Source organism: Carya illinoinensis, chromosome 15 (genome assembly GCF_018687715.1).
Source record: "Carya illinoinensis cultivar Pawnee chromosome 15, C.illinoinensisPawnee_v1, whole genome shotgun sequence".
NCBI lineage: Eukaryota > Viridiplantae > Streptophyta > Magnoliopsida > Fagales > Juglandaceae > Carya > Carya illinoinensis.
Genome location: NC_056766.1, coordinates 7,491,835 through 7,513,103, shown reverse-complemented (window position 1 = coordinate 7,513,103; position 21,269 = coordinate 7,491,835). Strand labels below are relative to the sequence as shown.

At 32.3% G+C, this 21,269-nt stretch overlaps 3 protein-coding genes and 1 long non-coding RNA gene across 4 annotated transcripts; 2 read left to right on the top strand and 2 right to left on the bottom strand.

The window, feature by feature from the left end:
• Positions 1-4,189: 4,189 nt before the first annotated feature.
• On the top strand, positions 4,190-4,618 carry LOC122296610 (classical arabinogalactan protein 10-like). Its single transcript, XM_043106411.1, has one exon. The coding sequence runs from the start codon at positions 4,190-4,192 to the stop codon at positions 4,616-4,618; it is 429 nt and encodes a 142-aa protein (XP_042962345.1).
• A 5,078-nt stretch (positions 4,619-9,696) lies between these two features.
• Positions 9,697-11,101, top strand: LOC122297616. The gene is made up of 2 exons (XR_006238840.1): positions 9,697-9,942; positions 10,334-11,101. It is a non-coding gene; the product is annotated as an uncharacterized LOC122297616 (long non-coding RNA).
• LOC122297615 (blue copper protein) lies at positions 10,795-12,084 on the bottom strand. The gene is made up of 2 exons (XM_043107727.1): positions 11,873-12,084; positions 10,795-11,470 (listed from the first exon to the last, which is right to left on the bottom strand). The coding sequence occupies exons 1-2, from the start codon at positions 12,036-12,038 to the stop codon at positions 11,091-11,093; spliced, it is 546 nt and encodes a 181-aa protein (XP_042963661.1). The 5' UTR covers positions 12,039-12,084; the 3' UTR covers positions 10,795-11,090.
• A 5,036-nt stretch (positions 12,085-17,120) lies between these two features.
• Positions 17,121-20,653, bottom strand: LOC122297737 (28 kDa ribonucleoprotein, chloroplastic-like). Its single transcript, XM_043107886.1, has 4 exons — positions 20,139-20,653; positions 19,928-20,026; positions 17,659-17,949; positions 17,121-17,519 (listed from the first exon to the last, which is right to left on the bottom strand). Exons 1-4 carry the CDS (start codon positions 20,508-20,510, stop codon positions 17,379-17,381), a joined length of 903 nt encoding a protein of 300 aa, XP_042963820.1. The 5' UTR covers positions 20,511-20,653; the 3' UTR covers positions 17,121-17,378.
• Between the last annotated feature and the right edge of the window lie 616 nt (positions 20,654-21,269).

Below are 21,269 nucleotides of genomic sequence, written 5' to 3'. Positions count from 1 at the left end.
TTACTGAGAATGATCATCTTCTATAATATTTTTGAGGTTTCTGAGGTGTTGTGGCCTCTGACAATGGCCGAAAGAGACAGAAATCATTGGCAAAGGGTAAAGTGATTCTGATTTTTTCTTTCCTGCCCCCACACAAACGATCATAATTCACAGCTTAACAGGACCACGAGCAAAAGTAAGGACTTTAGTCTTTCTTATGCAAGTTCTCAGACCCTTTCGGTGTGAATGTGCGTGGAAGGTTCTTGCAGGAAGGTCAAGTCTTTTTCGTGCGTTGGGGCGAAACATGACAAAAGAAAAAAGTCTTTTTGATGGAATACTTTTTGAAAAATTATATTTATAAGCTATAATTTTTTATATACCAAACATTCTGTTGATATGGAAGCGTTTCACATGTGAGTGTTTTTTAAGAAATGATTGGTGTTTTAATTTAGAGGAATTATATTTGTAATATTGAAGTGTGTCGTTTCTGATTAATCATCTTGAAAAGTGGATAATAAGAGATTTATACGAAAAAATTATTTTTTAAATAGAGGTTTCAATTATTTTCAAAGGGAGTATACGGGAGCTGTATACTCTAATAGATACTCAAGAACTGTATATAACGTTACTCTTTATTTTATTAAAGTTGGTTTTACAATAAGTGGTGTATTAATACCGTAGGAGAAGTCATTTTTTTTTAAAGCATTGACAGGTGTATTGACAGTTTTGGACCCCTCAAACCTTCTCACATCCAATTAATGCTGTCAATAATATGAAATCTTAAGTCTAACTGGTTAATATTAAAAGAGAATTCTTTTTTTATTCATTTAGAAATATCTTTATAAATTATAATATAGGTCAGAGTTTGAAACTATTTTCATGGAACCAACATCAGGGATCCGATAATTGTCCAGTAGAAATGAGACATTGATATTAAATGTCTTTAGGACTGTTCAACTGGTTTTTTCCCGACCTAGATCAAAATCCGGATAACAGGGTTTCGATTTCGAGTTCAGGCCTAAATTGAATCCGGGTTGGATACTGGTTTTAAAACCCGATTAATAGGTTTATTTAAAAACTACCTTGTTTCAACTTTTAAGGTTTTTAAGTTTAATGTTTTTTAGATTTTTGTCGCACTTTCATCGTTTCAACTCTCTCTTTCTCTCTCTCTTTCTTTCTCGTCGAAACCTAGCTTCTTCTACCAATCAAAGCGTCATCTTAATCCTTGTGCCGTCGTCTCTGTTTCATGCCATCATCTCTATTTTGTGGCTCATGTTCAAGGATTAGTCGGATAAATATATATAGTAGAGTGATCAGGTTACATAATTTTGTATACAATATCAGAAAACAAATGCATATAACTATGGCCCATGGGCATCATTACAATCCAAGCCTGAATCTATAATCATTTTTTCAATAATGGCTAGGCAATGATGGAATAGGGTTGAGATATCCTAAAGTATGAAGAGTATTTTTCTTATCAGTTTAAAAAAAGTGATTATTCATATAATATGTTGTCAATAATATATAAAATAAAGTGATAAATATATAAAGTAAGTTCTATATGTATTGCGAAAATTGCTCGAACAATATTAAACATCTTTTACGTAATTAATTATTCAAATATTGTGGACGGCATATGACCTGATAGCACAAGGCTTACATCTCGAAATTGGAGATCATGGGTTCCACTTCCCCAATGTATAAAAAAAAATATTCAAATGTTCATTTAATGATGTATTTTTCCATCAATACAATCCACAATGAATCTAAAAAAGGTGTTCGAGTTCCTACAATAATCTTTTGCTCTCTTTTTGGGAGGAAATAAGGAACGCACACAAAGGAAGTGGATTTCGTGAAACCAGATTTGTAGGTCTCTGGATGAAGGTGGACATGGCACCCAAAAATCTTCATGATGTTGCACTCCAATGCAAACTGACCTGGAGGTTGATTGATTCAACTTCTGATTGGGTTCAATTTTTACAGCAAAAATATTTCAAACAAGCTTCCTCATCTCTAATTACTCAAGGCCTCACCATTCAACTATTTGGGAATCCCTTTTCAAATAGGAACTTGGTGAACGCTCTTAGGGAGGTTTGGATAGCAAGTTGAAATAATATAAGTTGAGATGAAAGTCAAAAATTAAATAAAATATTAGTTTTTAATATTAGTTTTGTTTTAGAATTTGAAAAAATTAAATTGTTTATTGTATTTTAATTTATATATTAATATTCTCCCTCACATATGACTCAGACTAGTCCTTAATAAGTGGATCCAACAAATTGAATAATTAATTAAATATGATAGAATCTAAAGCTAGGGTTCGATTTCAGAACCTCTGCTTTAATACAATGTAAAATTAACATTTGTCTAAAAACTTTAAGTTGATAAGAAGAAATAAATTTAATTATTTAATTTATATTTAAGTGATCTCTTACTCTTAGGAAGTTAACAAATCTTGTGAGACACGAGTGATTATAGAATTTGCAAACACACAAGAGTTGTGTTACAAAAAAGTCTACTTTTGAGGTTATTTGAAACCTATAAATAAATCTATAATTTAGCCTCAGGATAAGACCGAAAATAAAGCTAAAAGATAAAGTTAAGAAGAGATATGATAAGTTGACTCAGACTCCTAAAAGAAAATAAACACAGACTTCTAAAAAGAAAAAGTTTCACAAGGCAAGTTGAATCCAATCACTTCAAGAAAATAGATCTCTATATAAAGCAAAGCCTCTCTACAAATTCTATACGTACACAAGTTCTCTAAATAGAAGCTCCCTATGTCTAGATTCATCACAACTTCTATACGCTTAGACTAAATTCCTCCATTATATTGAGTGTTATGTGAGTCATGAGATATTGTAAAATAATCTATCATAATAGATTTCATATCCAAACAACACGTAAACGAATGCATTATGTCGAAATATGTAAATTTTGACTCTCTTTATTTACTTTTATTCACTTATTTATTTATTGTCACGAGTCAGAGATGATTTTTTCCTTCTGTCCAGTCTATTGGGCAAATTAAGGCATCAATAAACCATCATGCGTCCTATTTATTTTCATGCATTTTCTCTCAAAATTGCTGTTTTTTATTTTTATTTGAAGTCGGGGGCACAATAGTCAATAGCGTACCCATAAAAATCATTTTAAACACTTCTTTAACCATAAATATCATTTAAATAATAAAATATCATTTAAATAATAAAATTTATTTTATAACATTTAAATTTTAAAATATGTAATTATTTTAATATCATGAGAAAACGGCCTATAAATAATATATAATATATATACTAATAGTTGGGAAACGTCCAAAGTTCACAAGTGTATAGAAATATTATTTTTATTAAGGAAAATTTTTTGATTAATAATGTAATATTTTTAGAAAAAAAAATATAATTTTTAACGTCAAATAATAAGATAGACTTAAATTAATTTTAAAGTATTTAAAATTAAAATCTTATTATTTACTATTACATGTGCTCTTGAGTACAACTGGAAATAACAAATACCTTAAAAAAAAAAAAACGAACTTTAAACCAAAATTGTGCAATGCAAGAGACAAACTGTTAATAGTAAAGCAACGTGCATAGTACGTTTTCGTAGTTTAATAAAGCGTTTATTTTTAAAGAGTATAGATTTAAACTTAATTATTTTACATTTCTCTTTATTTATATAAAGAATGAATAGAAATTTTAAATCATATATATAAATTTATATATAAATTATAACTTATATAAAATATCATATATATATATATAATAGAATATAGAATATATATTTATATAATTTATATAGATAGAATATATATATATATATATATATTTAATATACACTCTAAATAAATGATCATCAATACATAAATTTTAAAATCGATACATCTTACATGAATTTTGATAATTATAAATTTATTTATAAGTTATTAAAAAAAGAGATTAAAAAAATAAAAACTTTTAAGAAGAAAGAACATTTTAATTTATTTATATAACTGACGGTATTAGTTTTAATAAAATAACAAATACTGTTAAACCATAAAATTCTAATAACTTTATATATATAAACATATATATATATATATAAATTTCTACGCAGAGGTACTCCTACTGTCTTTCATTACGCCGCTTGCTCTCTCTACCATTCTAGTTCTGTCCAGAACTTTTCCTTCTCCAGCTCTGAGACCGAGCGCTGAAAGAGAACATCAATGGCTTACTCTGGTTTTGTGTGGATGATGCTGCTTTTCGCTTTAGTGGCTGGTTCGGCTTTTGCTCAAGGTCCGGGAGCGGCGCCGACCATGTACCCGCCGGCTTCTTCTCCTAAAGCTGCTCCTCCTACGTCTCACACCTCGACCCCTACTCCTTCTCCCACTATGTCTCCACCAGCCCGATCCGCTCCCGCTCCCTCTCTCGCTCCGACCTCCATTACCACGCCGCCCACCGGTGCTCCGTCCAGCTCGCCTCCGGCTCCTCCCACATCAACTCCTGCTAAAGCTCCGGTTTCGGGCCCCTCGATAAGCGCACCGGCGTCGTCTGAGTCTCCAGCCAGTACTCCTGGCAATGGCGCAGCCTTTAACACAGTCTCCGTCACAGGATCTGTAGCTTCGGTCATCTTAGCTGCAACTTTGTTGCTGTAGATCCGATCGGAGCCATGTCTCTCTCCTCCGCCACGCCACCGTAGTCCCAGATTTGCTAGGGTTTGATCTCAGTACTAGTTTTTTTTTTTTTTCCTTTAAATTTGATGGAGTTCCTTCGTATTATATTGTACTTTAAATTTATCAGGAGATAGTGATGCTTGATTATTGTTGTTATCATTATTAATTATTTGAGTCTCTTGTCTATTTTATTTTTATTGACTTTATTATCAGTAATTTACTTTGAGTTTCCATTTTATTCTATATTTCTTTGAAAATATTGAATGTCAAATCACTGGATTCGGTCCTTAATTACTGTTCTTGAAGATTTATGTATTTAGATTATATTTCAACATTTTTTTCATGCGCCAGATTTCTCCTTGAAATATTTAATAGAAATTTATTTTATAATTAAAATATTTAATTAAATAATGTAAAATGCTCATTTCGTAATTTCAATGATATTATATATATGGACTGGGTTACTGTGCTATCCAGAGTTTACTACTGGGTGTGCTATTCAGGCAATTTATTTTTACATTTTTAATAAATTTAAATATTTTTAAAAAATAAAAAATACATCAATATATTTAAAATTATTTTTTTAATTATTAAATAAATAAAAAAAATTTCTAAACGGTATACTTAGACGGTACCATCCAGACTATACAAGGACTTTACTCTATATATTTATATTTATATTATATTTCTAACCCAACTTTCAACTTTTGTTTTAGCTATGGGGAAAATTTTACCATGTTCCTTACTTTATAGAAACTCTTATGCTTTTTGTCGTGACATCACAATGTAGTATACATGGCTTATTAAATAAATTTAAATTACTTATAAAAGGATAAAAAAAAAATTTAATTAGGTTTTGTTTAGTTATATACTTCAGATGAAATGAGATGATATTTTATTAAAAGTTAAATAAAATATTGATATAATATAATTTTTTAATATTAATTTTATTTTAGAATTTAAAAAAATTAAATTATTTGTTATATTTTATGTAAAAATTTAAAAAAATTATAATGATTATATGAGAGGGGATGAGATGAAATAGTTTTATATAATCAAGTCAATGTGGCTTCATTTATTTTTAGAATTGAGACGAGATAATTTGAGATTAAATTAAAAATTAAATAAAATATTATTAAAATATATTATTTTAATTTTATTTTTATATTGAGATTTAAAAAATAAAATTGTCTATTTTATTTTATATAGAGATTTAAGATAAAATTAGATGAGATATCTTTTCTTTGTTGTGTTTTTGAGAGCTCGAGTGTGCTAATTAGTCCTATGAGTTTGTCCCTTAAAACTTATCATTAGTGTAAATTGTATTTTTTTTAAAATATTTTTTAAAAATAAAAAACCAAAAATATTCTAGCAATAACTTTCAAACCCTAAACTCGCAACGCCAAGTACCAATTTCCTTATATTTGATGGTTGACTCAGTACAGTCTTGGTTGTTGTCGGAGAATTAAATTGACTGTAAGAGAAGGTGATAGAAATTACAGGAAGAGCGGTGAACAGGTGTTTTTGTGTTTTGTCTTTTTGTGTCAGATATTTTAGGACAGCTGGAAAAAAAAAAAGACATCGTGTTACGCCATTTCGGTGCTGTTCTTTTCTGAAACCAACGTAAATTGTTCTGTTTCTTTATGAAATCAAGGAAATGGTTGTATGTTTGGATGGATTTGATGTTGGATCAATAAATATATTTTTGTCTTGATAAACATGAATGAAATGTCTTACAATTTGAGGAAAAACAAATTACTTATATTCATTTTTAAGAATATATATATTTATAAAATATTAGTACTTATCTTCCCTATAAATAAATTATGTTTTGAGATAAGAAAAAGGTAGAAAGCAAAAGTAGTTAAAAAAAATTAAAAAGAAATGGAGGAGGGAGGACTTTACCTGCGTCACGTGGTCACAGCTGTCGTCAAAACTGCCTTTACATGTTAGTGTGACCCTGACCCATGTGCCTTGCGACAGCCACGAGAGACACCAGATGTCCAAACTGATGTTGACCACAGCTTTGCATTCGGCTCCTTTCTTCTTTATATGGAATCCTAAAATGCTACTTTTCTCTCTAAATATTATTGTTTAAAATTATCTAGAGTTATGTTCGATTTTTTTTTTAATTTTTTAATTTTATTTTTTATTTAATAATTAAAGAAATAACTATTAATAAACTTATATAATTTTTTAATGATTAAAAATATTAAAAAAATACTTACAAAAAATTAATTAAAAAAAGTACAAATTTATTGTAGGCAAACTGCTAGTACCACCCTATATATATTCTACTATGTCAGAGTAACGTTTGTCTAGTTGGGTGAGATAAGGTTTTTAATAAAAATAACATGATTTTTTATAAAAAAAAAAAAAATTAATTAATGCATTACGTTGAACCATCTCTTTGTGAAGTTTGTGTTGCAATGTTCTCTAAATATAGCAAATACTCTCACATTATATGAATTTAATGCTTGTATATAATTAATAGAAAAGTAAAAAATATAAATTCAAAAAATTCAAAATATGGTAAATCAATATAAATTATGGACACTGAGATCAAATTATCCTCTCCTATTTTCTGTTATTTCTAAACAAAATATATAAAATAGAGATACCTATTGACTTTAAAATGAAAAAAACATCAACTTCTCTTAATCATTATATCTATAAATTAAGACCCAAAAAGCCAACCTCTACAAATAAAAAGTATTGTGAGAGACATAGATATGTTAGTATAAATAAACTGTAATCAAAGTTGTACTAATTATGGAATTAGTTATGGATATAAGTTTGATTAAAATAATAGTAAATTATAAATGAAAATGTAATTTTGAATTGATTGCATTAACATCAATCATCAGTTACATAATATTCTTTTTCAATACATCGCATTATCTAAGGTGGACCCTCCTCCATCCATATATGCTCTTTATCATAATCTCAAGCTAGTAATATTAAATAGTAATACCAACCATACAAAAATACTTGTATCAGGATGCTGCTAGCTAAATTTTCTAATGATTGATGCTTTATTTTTAAAATTTTGTGAAATTTGAACATTTTGATAGAGTAGTTGAATATAATTATTTTTGTGAAAACTTATTTTCAAGTTTTAGGATAGAGCATGTATTTCTAGTTGAATGTTTTCGACAAATAATTCAGTTTCTCTCTATTTTTTTCTCCATGTGGAAGACAAGAAATATGATGGAATAAAAAGTTACATCAATGTATTAACAACATTTGCGATTTATATATGTTGATCACATACACATCATGAACGGGTGTCATGCACGTACATAAATAACATATTAATTTTTATTAAATGACAAAACTAGTCAGTTCTAACATTGATGACATAAAAGGCTTCGATTAAAGAGATTTTTTTCTCAACTTTAACTATGTGCATGCATCCATCTTTCTGTTCTCTCAATGCAACAAACAAATAAAAGTTAACAGAAAATTAACAGCAAAACAAAAGTTAATAGAAAAATAAGAAAAATTAAAAGAAAAACATAAAAAAAAAAAGTTATTATAATAGTTAGATAGCCACTTATTATAATGTAATAGATATATGTGGGTGTGGAATCTAGATGGGTACTAAAAACCCCATTTCAATTCTCGAATTAAAACATAAAAGAAATAGGAGGATGTAACTATTGATTAAACGAATGATGCTTTAGATTCTTTCAAACCTTTCCTCTCGTCTCTCGTCTAAGAAATCTTTCTTACCATCTCATCTTAATGTTTAAATACAAATAATCTTATTTTTAAATATAAAAATTGGTTAAAAATCAGTCTAGTACTAGTTTTAAAAATCGATTTGAATCCAACCGAACCACTTTATATATATACATATATATTATTTTTTATATAATTTTTTGTATTATATATTTATATTATATTATAGATATTTTGTATACTAAATTGATAATTAATATAAAATAAAATTTTAATCTTATTATTCATGTCTATTAATCTTGTAACATAAAATTAATATAACATTTGATATAACATTAAATTAATCTTATAATTTTTAATATAACATTTGATATAGCATATAAATTTTAATCTTACAATATTAAATTAATATACATGAAATTTCAATCTTAAATATGAACATTAATATTAAGTTATTAATATAAACTTACTTTTAATATATATATATATATATATATATATAAAGGATAAATACATTTTTGGCATAATAAATTATAATATATATATTCTTTTATAAATTATAATATATATATATATATATATATATATATATATATATTCTTTTTATAAATACATTTTTACAGATTTGATCATATATACTCATATATAAAGTCTAGAACTTATATAAACTATAATAAAATTCAATACTAAATTAATTAGTATGTGTTCATATTATAAAATAATATATTTATACTATAATATAAATAGACTAATAGTTTAATATATGTAAACATCATATTATTACTAATATAGATAATCAGTAAAACCGAAAAAATGGACTGGACCAAAATCGATAAAATTAGAAGTTCTAGTTCCAATGGTAAATCAGTACGGTATCGGTTCTTAAATTTTCAAAACTGGTATATACCAATTTGGTTCTAAAAAATGTCTAAAACCGGACCAAACCGATGCGGTTACACCCCTAGAATTTGGCAATGGTGGAAGATCTTAAAAGTATAAGATGTTTTCAAATCTTAGGACTTGTTAATATCCATTCCCAAATCAATTTTGATACTCTCCAATAAATAAGAGATGGTGATTTGGGGATGCATGGCACTTCCAACTTGTGTCATGAGACAAGTCTAAGCATCATATGACTTCCTACAAACCAAAGTCTAGAATGGTAGTTACAGACATATAATTAGTCAAAACAGTTATTTTATATTAAAAAAAAGTGATGTAGCTAATCACATTAATAGAGTGTGCAATGAATACGTAAAAGTGACTGATATAGAATTTTTGATTCTATAATGGTCCACTCAGTATATGTTGAGGTAGTTTTGTCTAGGAAACAAGCACGTTCTTCCTAAGTATGATGCATTAAGTTTAGTCTTGGTCTTCTTGGTCCCATCTATTAATCTCTTTTCCCTTTTGAATATGTTGTAGCAATGGACCTATACTCCAACCATTATTTCTTTAGGCATTACTTCTTTGTGTAGCTACAGTTTTCGAATCCCACCAAGTAGTTGATCTCTCGATTTCTGAGTCAAATGTAGAGGCAATATCGCTATGGGGCTTGTTGGGACTAGCTCCGATGCCTAAGTTGAGTGGCGAAGATATGAAAGCTTTCTTTGTCTATTGAGGTAAGAGATCAAACCTTATTTTGGGGTTTTTATAATTGTGGAGATTCCTCTGTTTGAGGCATCTATCTGGCTACCCCGTGGTGGCTGCTGTGTTGTTTGGAGGATGAGGTTTTTTGTGTTTTGGTTTTAATACTATAAGAAGCTTTTAAACCGTAAATGTTTTTTGTTTGGAAATGACAACTTTTTAACTGTCAAATGTCGAAAGAGAGAATCAAAATAATTTCTTAACAGGAGAATGATCTGTAAAGAAATCTTTGCTTGAGAAACACCTCCTGTTTCAGCCCAGTCTGAAAAAAGGAAAATATGAATGACAGAAGTATTTCTGCCGTTTGGGTCAGTGGGCCTTCTGTTAAATTCTTCGGGGTTGAGCCCAGTCTAATCCTGGTTGCAGAAGTTGACAGAGTTCCCCTCTGTTAATCAACCAGTGGACCCCCCATCTTTTGAAGAATGGTCCAGCTCTTGTTCAAGGGCTGCAAAGTTGTGGATCTGTAACGTCGATTCAGTCTTTCAAATGAGGTGAAAGGCACCAACCCCACCAGAGTATTTTGAAAGGAGAGTTTTCAGAGTCTAAAATGGCATTTTCTCCTAGATGTGACTCCAGTTCAATTCAGATTCGTGAACCTGCAGGTAAAGACCCATACCGACCCTCCTTCCTTCCAAGGACTAGTGCATTTACTGTAAGCCAACATTGTTTATTTGTTGCTATGAATGTGAATAGATAGAAAAAATAATTTAACCACCCAACAAAATTGAGATCTTTCCAAATTTACAAAACATAACAACTGAAAGATGTATTTGATCTGTTGATTTTAGTCAAATTAAATGCTACTGCAACTTTTTAATAGTAAGGTGTAAAACTCCAAAGTTCAAAGTATACTTTAAATTATTTCAACACTAAATGATCACATCATATATCGATCTATATCTCTCATGTTCATGCCAATGCTTTGATTCCAAGAAACCCACACAGGTTTAGTGAGATGAACTCATCGATGCATCATAATTTTACATACCCAATACTATTCTGTCTTTTTGAATTGTAAATGGCCTATTCATAAACTAAGAAAATCACCATGGAAAGATCACGAAAGAAAGAATTAGAAAGAGCACTGCCTCCAACCTGGCTAGATTCTGCATTCTAGCCAAATTTATGTGAGAGCCAACGCAGAAAAAGTAGACCAGGCAGTAACAAATAGAGCCACAATAGGGGAGAGGGTAGTCCCTGAAGACGAATGTGTTGAGGTGGTGGTGGTGGGGGTAGTGGTGGTAGGCGTGTTAACCGCTGGTGTGGATGGTGTTCCTGTTCCAGATGGTGCAGTGTCTGATGCTTTACCAACAGTCACAGCAAGCTTCATGCCACTCCCACAATGGCCAACAACACCACAAATGAAGTAGTGAGTCCCGGCAGTCTTGAGAGGGATGGTGGTGGCGCCACTACTATCGGAGGAGATGGAATTGCCCACAGTGCACGTGTTGTAGTCGCTAGCGCTCACTTCATCCACCGTATGTCCACCTCCATAGTTGAAGACTGTCCCATAAACAAAATTTGAAAGTTGTAAAGAGCAATAATGGATCACACTGTCATATCTGAAATGCAGAAGGCATTTTGATTTGTCATTACACTAGAGTTCAGAAAACTAGAAGTTAAATTCTGGGTTTTTTCATTTGAAGTGTAGAAGACATTTTCATTTGTTAAATACATGTCACGTATTTCCTTACACTGCAAACAATCACATAAAATTTTGGAAAGGTACAAGTTTGAGAATGGAGCAGAGTGTTTCATACAAGGCAGATTGATTTGTGGAATATTATGCTTTATTCACTCAAAAACATCTCATTATTCATAGAAATGATCAAATTTGTGGAGGTAAAGGTCATGTTTTGGTATGTTAAAATACTCATCATGGGGGGCTGAAAAGTGAAAACTTACCAAGGCTATCGCCAACTGCAAAGGTCTTGCCACTAGTCCAGGTGCTATAATCAGTACCTATGGCCCAACCAGAGGTATCTCCAACGGTGTAAACAGTGGCCAAGCTTGGCACAAACATGCACAACACTAACAATGCACACACAACTCCGGCATTGAAGCTGGCCATTTTGAGGAACTTACAAAGAAAATGAGGCTTCTGCAAAAGTTGGCGAGGATTGGGGTTGCTTATATAATGGTATAAAGGGTCGGAGTTAGTAAAGTTTGGTCCACTTTTTCTCATCACTAGCATGAATTCTATGGTACGAACTCATTCCAAAGGGATGACTTCAATTATACTCTATACCTAATGCTGCAGAAAGTGGGTCCTCTTTTCTTGTTAGAAGCTTCACTTGAAATGTGGTTGTTGAATGAAGATACTCTTGTTATGTTATGTTTTGAGAAACCTGTAATTAAATTGGTAAAGAAATACTAAGTCTAGAACTTACTTGGATTAAGTTGTCATGTTGTGTTGTCCTCATCAATTAAAATATTAATCATGTTTTTTTTACGTAATTAGACTACAACCAGTTCTTTTACTCGCAAGCTAGTATTGAGGACACGTATATCTTTTACGCTGCTAACGTAACATGATTTGATTCGTTACAAAAGTATGAAATTATATTCTCTTACAAATCAATTACGAAGCGTAGAGACTCGTAAATATAATTTTTTTTGCTAAGTAATGATGTGTGATGAGTGGAGGATGGCAAGAAAGTTTCTGTTATCTTTTTCCTTTTTGACCATTGATGGATTGTTGCTTTCAGCTGTTGCTTTCAGTGTTGTGGTTATGGTGATAAGGTCTGCGAATTCATCAGAGAAGTGTCCATATTGATTGGAATTCTTGAACAAACATCATAATAGATTGACATTATTATGCCGAGGAAACAGATAAAAGAGTATTTGCTTCAACACTACGCACTTTAGTATACAAGTTATTGAAAATATGGGCTGTTTAAGGAAGGAAAAATACAAATATATATATATATATATATATATTAAAAATAAAATTATTCTTTGATAAAATGGATCCTTTTACATCATATGGGTGCAAAAGGAAGCACATGATTCTTTTGGGACCAGAAATAAAGGCACTTTCCTGGCAATATTCCCAACATTTTTAGGCATTTTGTATTATGGATTTTAAAAATATTAATCATTGTTTTCAAATCAAATTATTGAGGTTTTTTCATCCATTATCCATTTACAGTACACAGCTCAAAAAAATTGAACACGTCTCTCATCAGATCATTGAGGGGAAAGAGGTCATGTAAATCTTAACCAAAAGTTGCATTATAATGATATTCGTACAATTATTTTATAATGAGAAATAATAGTTGTGATCGTGAGTGTGTAAGTAACTGCACAATATTTACACATTCTACGATTGTACGTAAAATTACTCATTTTTATAACTTTTACCGCAATTTTATAAAAATAATGATACAACTATAACTATTTTCCTTACTTAAGGCTGCATTGATATAGTCTAACAATTGAAGAAAATTGCTGTTCTATTATGTTTATTTATTTTAAAACATAAAAGCTTAAATGGGATGTAGTGGAGGTTAGGTATAACCAACAGCTAATAGAGAGGACGGCTCCATGGCTATCAAACAATTTTCATTCCCACTTGAATACGTACCCACCAAGGGAAAAAAACAAAAGGAAATTAAGAATATTATATTCCAATGCTCAATTATCAAATTAAGAATATGAAAAAGGACAAATGCATGGCATAAATCACTCCCTTTTCAACACCCCTTTATAAGTTCTATGTATGTATGAAGCAAAGAATGTCATAAATTGCTTGTATTTCAAGTAAAGAAAAACAAAAACCAGACAAGAAAACCCTCCTTTCTAAAAAAAAAAGACAAGAAAACCCAATAAACAATATCACAAAATTTGTTAATTTCAATCGAAATAAAATAAAAAATAGTACTACAAACTATGTCATTATCTCGTCACATTCTTTGGTAATAGTATTTATAAAAGAAATAATATTTGTAATCGTAAAATATATAAATATTGTATAATTTTTTTAAAAAAAAGTAAATAAATACAGAATTTATATATTAAAAAATTAATATTTTAATAATAAATTTTATTATTTTTAAAAAAAATTATGCGATACTTATACATTACATGATTATGTCTAGTATTACTCGGTTTAATAATTCTCAGAACAATCGGTAATTAAAATTATAAAAACCTAAGAGCTATTAAACATTGTCCCATCGAGATAAGATAACAACATAATTACTTGATTTACTCGTGGAAATCACCCTGCACCTTTTTTATCTTTTTCTTTTTTTTTTGGTATCGGTCCAAATCATCACCTAACCAGCGGCAAAAAGTGGTGAGATTCGTGAAGGCATCAAGCGTTGCATAATTTCTCGAATTGATTACACATAATTAAAAATTTTATTTTATCTTATTTTAATTTATTATTATAATTTTTTTAAATTTTATATAAAATATAATAAATAATTTAATATTTTTAAATCTTAATATAAAATTAATATTAAAAAATTATATTATAACAATATTTTATTTATTATTATTTAAAAATTTTTATTTTATCTAACCTATATAACCAAATGGATTAAGTCAAAAATCATATATTTGATTGCATGAAAAAGTGGTGTAGGGTTTGGTTAGGGGAGGGCTTGGGGTCTATCTGTTTGGTTAGGGAGGGCCTGGGGTCTATCTGTCAGACACTCACCTACTGCGTCCATTTTGAGCGTCCCAATGTCTTCTCTTCTCTTCGCTTATTATATTCCTATAGCAAGAGGTCATGTTAATTAAAATTGATAATTGCATAAATAATTTTAATTACACGACATGTCGTGATATGAATACCACACCATCCGTGCTCTAAGAATTCCCAAGGAATATGTAGCATTATCTATCAACTATTGACATTATCTATCTATTCAGGATTTAGACTCAAAGTTAGTTTCAATTCATATTATCTCATATAATCATTATATTTTTTTTACATTTTCAGATAAAATATAATAAACAATTCAATTTTCTTAAATCTCGAAACAATAATAATATTAAAAATTAATATCTTAATAATATTTTATTCAATTTTTAACTTTACTCTTAATCCATCTCATTTAAACTCACTGTTCAAAATCTCTTGTTAAAGGCTAGAAGAAGATGCCTACCCTTCTTTGGTATTGTAGCCAAAGATACAATTGATTGCATCATGTCCACGAGTTCACTGATCAGGTAGTCGTCTCTGCAGTTACGAATGACAGACAAGAAGTTAGGATGATCCTCTCTATCATGAATACTTTGACCATGGAAATCTTCAATAAGCCTATACCTAATGATTTGGTAGAATTTCAACATCAACAGGATTTTCACCCCCTTTCCTTTCTTTTTTTTCTTCCCCCTCTTGAAAAAGATGAGGTACTAAAACATCAATAAAACACAACAGCTACAGAAATCCCATTTCGTCCATAGCCATGTCTAGGAAGCTTATGGAAAACAACACGCGTTTTGAGACACTAGAAACGCATCAGAACATGAAATTGGAAATGAGAACCGTTAAATGAAGGAAGTTTGTTTTAGCGTGTAGGACACTTCATTATTTCTTCCTAGGGAAAAACACATTTTACCACTTCCAAACTATAACCCCCTTTGTTACTTGACCACCAAACCATCAAAATTATCATTTAACACCCTAATTTTTATCGTAGGTTGTAATTTATCACCTTGTTAAGAGATGACTATTAAGGTGGATAGGAGACACCCGATCTTAATAGTGGGATCTTAAAAGGGAAGATAAACTGCAAAACGAATGGTAGTTTGGGGACTAAACATTAACTTTGATAGTTTGGTGGTTATTTTGCACAAATAAGTGGCAATTTGAGGGGGATAAAGTGTAATGTTCCTTTCTTCTTAGAACTATAATTACCAAAAGAGTTGGCACGCGATGCATTTTGATCCAAGTCTTTGAGATTTAAAAAATATCATAGGAAAGTGAATTTCCTAAATGCCAAGGTTTCTGAAAGAGCATTTGAGTCTTTGACTACAGAAATAAATGATCAGGAAATTTTAAGTTTTCTGTAAATAGAATAGATATCCTAAAGTTTGAGATTGATTCTCCGGCAACTCAGTTCTCGGAGGGCAGTTTCTATCAACTGCATCAAGACACTTTTCTTTTTCTCCTGATCAGATAAGATTCAAGAATTTTCATTCTTGTGGTCACTGATTTTAGTCAGCAACATTTTTTTGACAAGTAATTTTAGTCAGCAACATTTTTTTGATAAGTAATTTTAGTCAGCAACATAAAAGCAACATAACCAGGAACACACAAAAAAGTGCAATATGAGAACAAATAGAAACTTATAAACTAAAAGATTTGGAAATTGGAAATGAAGTTCACATTATATCTATTCGAGAAATGTGCTGAAATCAGGAGACAAGTTATAGCATTAAATTGTTCATTCTTGCAAGTTCAGCGGCTAACACTCCTTCCAAAGGGGGGAAAAGTCAAAAGAAACATTTTCCCCATTTTCCCAGTTTTCTTTTCTTTAGGTTTGCCCAAAGTAACTAATTCATTCAATCCTTATTACTGCCCCATCCTTCATCCCTACGTGTTTTGTGGTTTTACATTCTTATTCCCTGAATCTTGGGTGCAATATGGAGTATATGACAATTTTGATTGTTGTGGAAATGGATGGAAAGGAAACAGGTTCTGAGGCAACATTCTTATTCCCTGAATCTTGGATGCGATATGTAGTATATGACAATTTTGATTGTTGTGGAAATGGATGGAAAGGAAACAGGTTCTGAGTTGAGCCTCATTTATACAGATCTCAGTTTGGAAACATATTGGTGCAAAATAGAAATGATTGTTGTGGCCCATAGCACGAACTTTCCATTGCTTCTCTAAGAACTCCAAACCAATGGATTTCAGAAGTGGAAATGTAAACACTTTTCATTCTCGTGGCCATTGTGTTTTTCATGAATTTCCCCCGCCCGCCGCCCCCGGGGGGAGGGGGGGGGGGGGAGACTGGAGTGGGGATGCAGAGAGAGGCAGAAGTATACTGAAAACTGGGTCTCGTAACTAAAGAATATGGACAAACATCTATTTGGGAATGATTCGGTGTATGTGCAAAACCATCCTGACAGAAGGTGCTCTCTTTTGCTAATATATGGATTCTACAGATATCTTTCATTTGAACTAGGAAAGTGGAATTCAAACAGCAGTGCTTACTCTTGTAAATTTTGTGACAAACTTTAACCTGTGACATAGGAATGCTCTATCTCACTCAAAGACCTTACATTCGACAACCAAAATAATAAATAAAAAAGCTATCAAATGATTGAAATAGGCATACCACATCAATCATTATATAGCTTCAATTCACAGGATTGAAGTTAAGAAGCTTTACCAACTAAATCACAAATTGAAGAAATGAAACAGATTCACTGTCCTGAAAATTCACTTTCAATTCTCATCAGCAGCATCTGCTTGCTCCGCACTAGAGGTTGACTCAATTGATGTGTCTCCAGACTCTACATTCTCCTCTGCTCGTAGTTTAACAAATTGTTTACTCCGTGCCACCCGAAGTGGTCTTCCCATAAACATCTGCAGGGAAAATTCTCGGAAGCTCTTAACTAGGAATAGCCTTAGAAAATTCAGATAGAATGGAATCCGGGCATAATATACATGCCCCCAACCATATTCACCACTCATAAATGCAAAGAATTCAGCACAGCCAAATTACCTTCCCTTGGAAAGCAGGAAGAGCTTCATCAGCATCTTTCTTGGATTTGAAAGCCACAAATCCATACCCAGAGGACTTTCTTGGATTTTCATGAAATATAACTTCGGCAGAAACAACATTACCACTCTCTGAACCAAAGAACTCTCTAAGATCTTTAGACCTTGCTTCAAAAGGCAAATTAGCCACAAACAAGTTGAATGTTACTGGCTTTGGTTGCACACGAGGGGAAGGGTAAGATTTCTTCTTTCGTGCCCTGGCATAATTGACCTTTATAGTTCGGCCCTCCAACTCCTAGCAGACAGAAGAAAAACCAGTAATTCAACAAGAAGACAAAGAAAAGGAAACAAAATTGTCGCAGAAAAAGTGGTTGAATGTTAACTAAAGTTTGAATCTGATCCAGTGTTTCTAATAATAAGATCCTCTTTTTTGATAAGTAATATTAAAATTTATTGATGTAAAGAAGGCGTAAGCCAGGTAAACTGGGAGTATACATGTGAATGCACCGCTTTAAGAACTAGAAATTGTTACAAGGAAATCATGAAAGCTGAGACCATTGAACTCTAAAGCCCCCCACAAAAACAAGTCTTCCATAAAAAACCCCTAAATTCTTCTACAGATTTTTCCTAATCCTCAAAATGCCTACTGTTTCTTTCACTCCAGATGCACCATAAGATATAGATGGGGGCCATTTTCCACAGTGTTGCAATCTGTGCTGTCCCTAAGATCCCTCTCCAACTTGCCAATAACTCAGCTACCCTTCCCGACATTGTCCATGCTAACCCCATCCTGCTAAAAAAATGATTCCAAGTGTCCCTGGCAAATTCACAATGTAGGAGTAAATGATCCACTATTTCCCCACTCTTTTTACACATACAGCACCAATCCATCATTATAAGACCACACCTTCTTAAATTGTCAATGGTTAGGATCTTCCCGAGGGCTGCTGTCCAAACAAAGAATGCCGCCTTAGGAGGTGCTTTACTCCTCCATATGCTCTTCCACAGAAAGTTAGGCAAAGGTGGGGCTGTAATAGTCTCATAATAAGAACCTACTGAGAATTTCCCTTTCCGAGATGGACACCAAACCAACTTATATTCATTTGAAGCATCAGGGGAGATGTTATGGAGCATGTTAAAAAACTCCACCAGCAAACTCACTTCCCAGTCATGAGCCTCCCTAGTGAGATTTATGTTCCACGCTTGGACATCATGTGTAGTACCCCACAAATCTGCCACCTTCGCATCTTTTTCCCTTGCAATGCTGAAAATAGCAGGGTAAGCCGTCTTAAGACCCGTATCACCCACCCACACATCATTCCAAAAGCTGATTCTCTGGCCATTCCCCATACATAGCCTGGTCTTGCTAGAAAATAACCCCCAACCTTTTCTTATATGCTTCCATAACCCCACACCATATGCCCCCCTTCCCTCATTAGAGAACCAACCTCCCCTTGCACTCCCATACTTTGCATCAATCACCCTTTTTCATAGAGCTTCCTTCTCATAATTATAACGCCACAACCATTTCCCTAGTAAGGCCTGATTAAAAGCCTCACATTGTGAACCCCCAAACCACCCATGCAAAGGTGTGCACACCTTGTCCCATCCAACTAAATGAAATTTAAACTCATCTCCCATCCAACTAAATGAAATTTAAACTCATCTCCCATGTCACTCCACAAAAAGTCATGTTGTAATTTTTCAATCTTAGAGGCAATGCTACCTGGAAGGGGAAATAGAGACAAGAAATAAGTAGGAAGGTTAGATAACGTGCTTTTAATAAGTGTGAACCTCCCTCCTTTTGGATAAATATAATCTTTTCCACACAGCCAACCTGCGCTCTAATTTTTCTAGCACCTCCGTCCAAATTGTCTTAGCTTTAAAAGATGCCCCCAAAAGGAGGCCAAGATACTTCATTGGCAACAAGGAAACCCCACACCCCCAAATGCTGGCCAACGAGGAAAAACCAGCAGAAACGAACTTTATAAAACAAACAGACACACACAGCGGCATGAATGAGCCACCAGAAAAAGCACAAACAAAAACAGACGGCCACCATTATCAATGAGTTAAATTGTTACAAAGACTTGATACAGACTAGTCTTCCAAGGTTTCTCAGGTGTGCCAAATGATGCAAGAATTTGAAACTAACTATTCTAATTGCTTTCTTTCCCGAATTACTCTTATCTCAGCAACCCGACTAATCGAAAACCTAGAGGTATATGAAAAAAAAGATAAAAGAACTAAAACTAAAAAAATAGCATGCTTACATACGATTCGAGATTATTGAGAGCCGTAAGAGCCTCCTCAGGTGAACCCATAGTGACAAACGCCAAACCTCTATTTCTGATCTTGTTATGCATAGAAAGCTTCACCACCACAGAAAAACACCACAAACCCAGATCAGAAAAACAAACAAAAACCATAACCCATCTAAGACAACAGATACAGTATTGCCAAAAAAAAAAAAGAAAAGAAAACCTCCACATCTAGCACGGTCCCGTGCTTCTCAAAAAGAGCGCGAATGTCTTCAACGGTACAATTCCAAGGTATGTTCTGGGCAATCAATCTGTTTCGGGAGAACTCTTCGGCCACTGGCTTGGATTCTTTGCTTTGGGCTGAAACAGAATCGAGAGCTTGTTCTTGCGCGGTGGAAGAGAAGTGCAAGACGAAGTTCTTTACTCTTTTACTCTTGACGGAAAGGGAATGTGTATAGGCGAGAGAGAGCGAGGGTATAGACCAAGAAAAAGAAAGATTGTAGGTACTAGGAATATTGCATAAAGGCGTGGGGGAGAGGTGTTCGGAGGGAAAGTGATCCGTCGAGGGAGAGTGTAGAAAACGAAGAACCGCCATTAACGTTTGCACTCAGTGTTCCTAGGAAGAAGATTCGCGACAGTGTTGCTGTGGTAGTGTTTTCACAGACGGACAATGTTGGCTTTGGATAAGAGAAGTGCGTCGGGGCAGAGCTTGGACGACTGGCTGGAACTGGCAAGTGGAAAAAGCCATCGAATTGGAACGTCGTCGTTTTGAATAAGAAAAACATTACAACCGATGAATATTTATTGAAATTATTTTTAATTTTATTTCTTAATAATTCACATTTCTTTTTTAAGAAAATCCTATTTAAAAGGCAGTTTAGATAACATATCTAGCAAATCTCTTATATGGCGTAATTTAATTTAAAATTAAAAATTTTAAAATTTAAATATTACGAATCAAATTTATCTTACGTGGATGGTGTGTTTTACACATTAACTTACCAATAGAACATCTCTAATTTTTATACCTATATTATAAAACTTCTATTAGTTCCAATATCACTCTTGAACCAAACCCTCTCAGTTTTACTCAATTTGTCTAGGGAGATGAAAAGAGTCTTGTCTATTAGTCATGTGGAGATACAAGCACAGCACCAGCTTGGATCATATTCTTCTAATGAAAGAGAACAAGAACCTAGAGGAATTCGTACTTTCAGATACCATATGGGACAAAGAGAGTTTGATTCATTCTCGACAGAATGCCAAGGATTATAGCATCAACATAGCACTCAGTATATTGCAGATAATGAAGGCCTTAATATGATCATTTCATCAGCGAAATGCCCTTTACTGG

Bases quoted from the DNA above. Each gene is read 5' to 3' on its own strand.
- LOC122296610 (XM_043106411.1), top strand. From the start codon at position 4,190: ATGGCTTACTCTGGTTTTGTGTGGATGATGCTGCTTTTCGCTTTAGTG.
- LOC122297615 (XM_043107727.1), bottom strand. From the start codon at position 12,038: ATGGCCAGCTTCAATGCCGGAGTTGTGTGTGCATTGTTAGTGTTGTGC. The intron at 11,471-11,872 runs GTAAGTTTTCAC...TTTATGGGACAG, and splicing joins TGCAGTTGGCGATAGCCTTG to TCTTCAACTATGGAGGTGGA.
- LOC122297737 (XM_043107886.1), bottom strand. From the start codon at position 20,510: ATGGCGGTTCTTCGTTTTCTACACTCTCCCTCGACGGATCACTTTCCC. The intron at 20,027-20,138 runs GTTTTCTTTTCT...GTGGTGGTGAAG, and splicing joins GGACCGTGCTAGATGTGGAG to CTTTCTATGCATAACAAGAT. The intron at 17,520-17,658 runs GTAATTTGGCTG...TTTTCCCTGCAG, and splicing joins TTCCTGCTTTCCAAGGGAAG to ATGTTTATGGGAAGACCACT.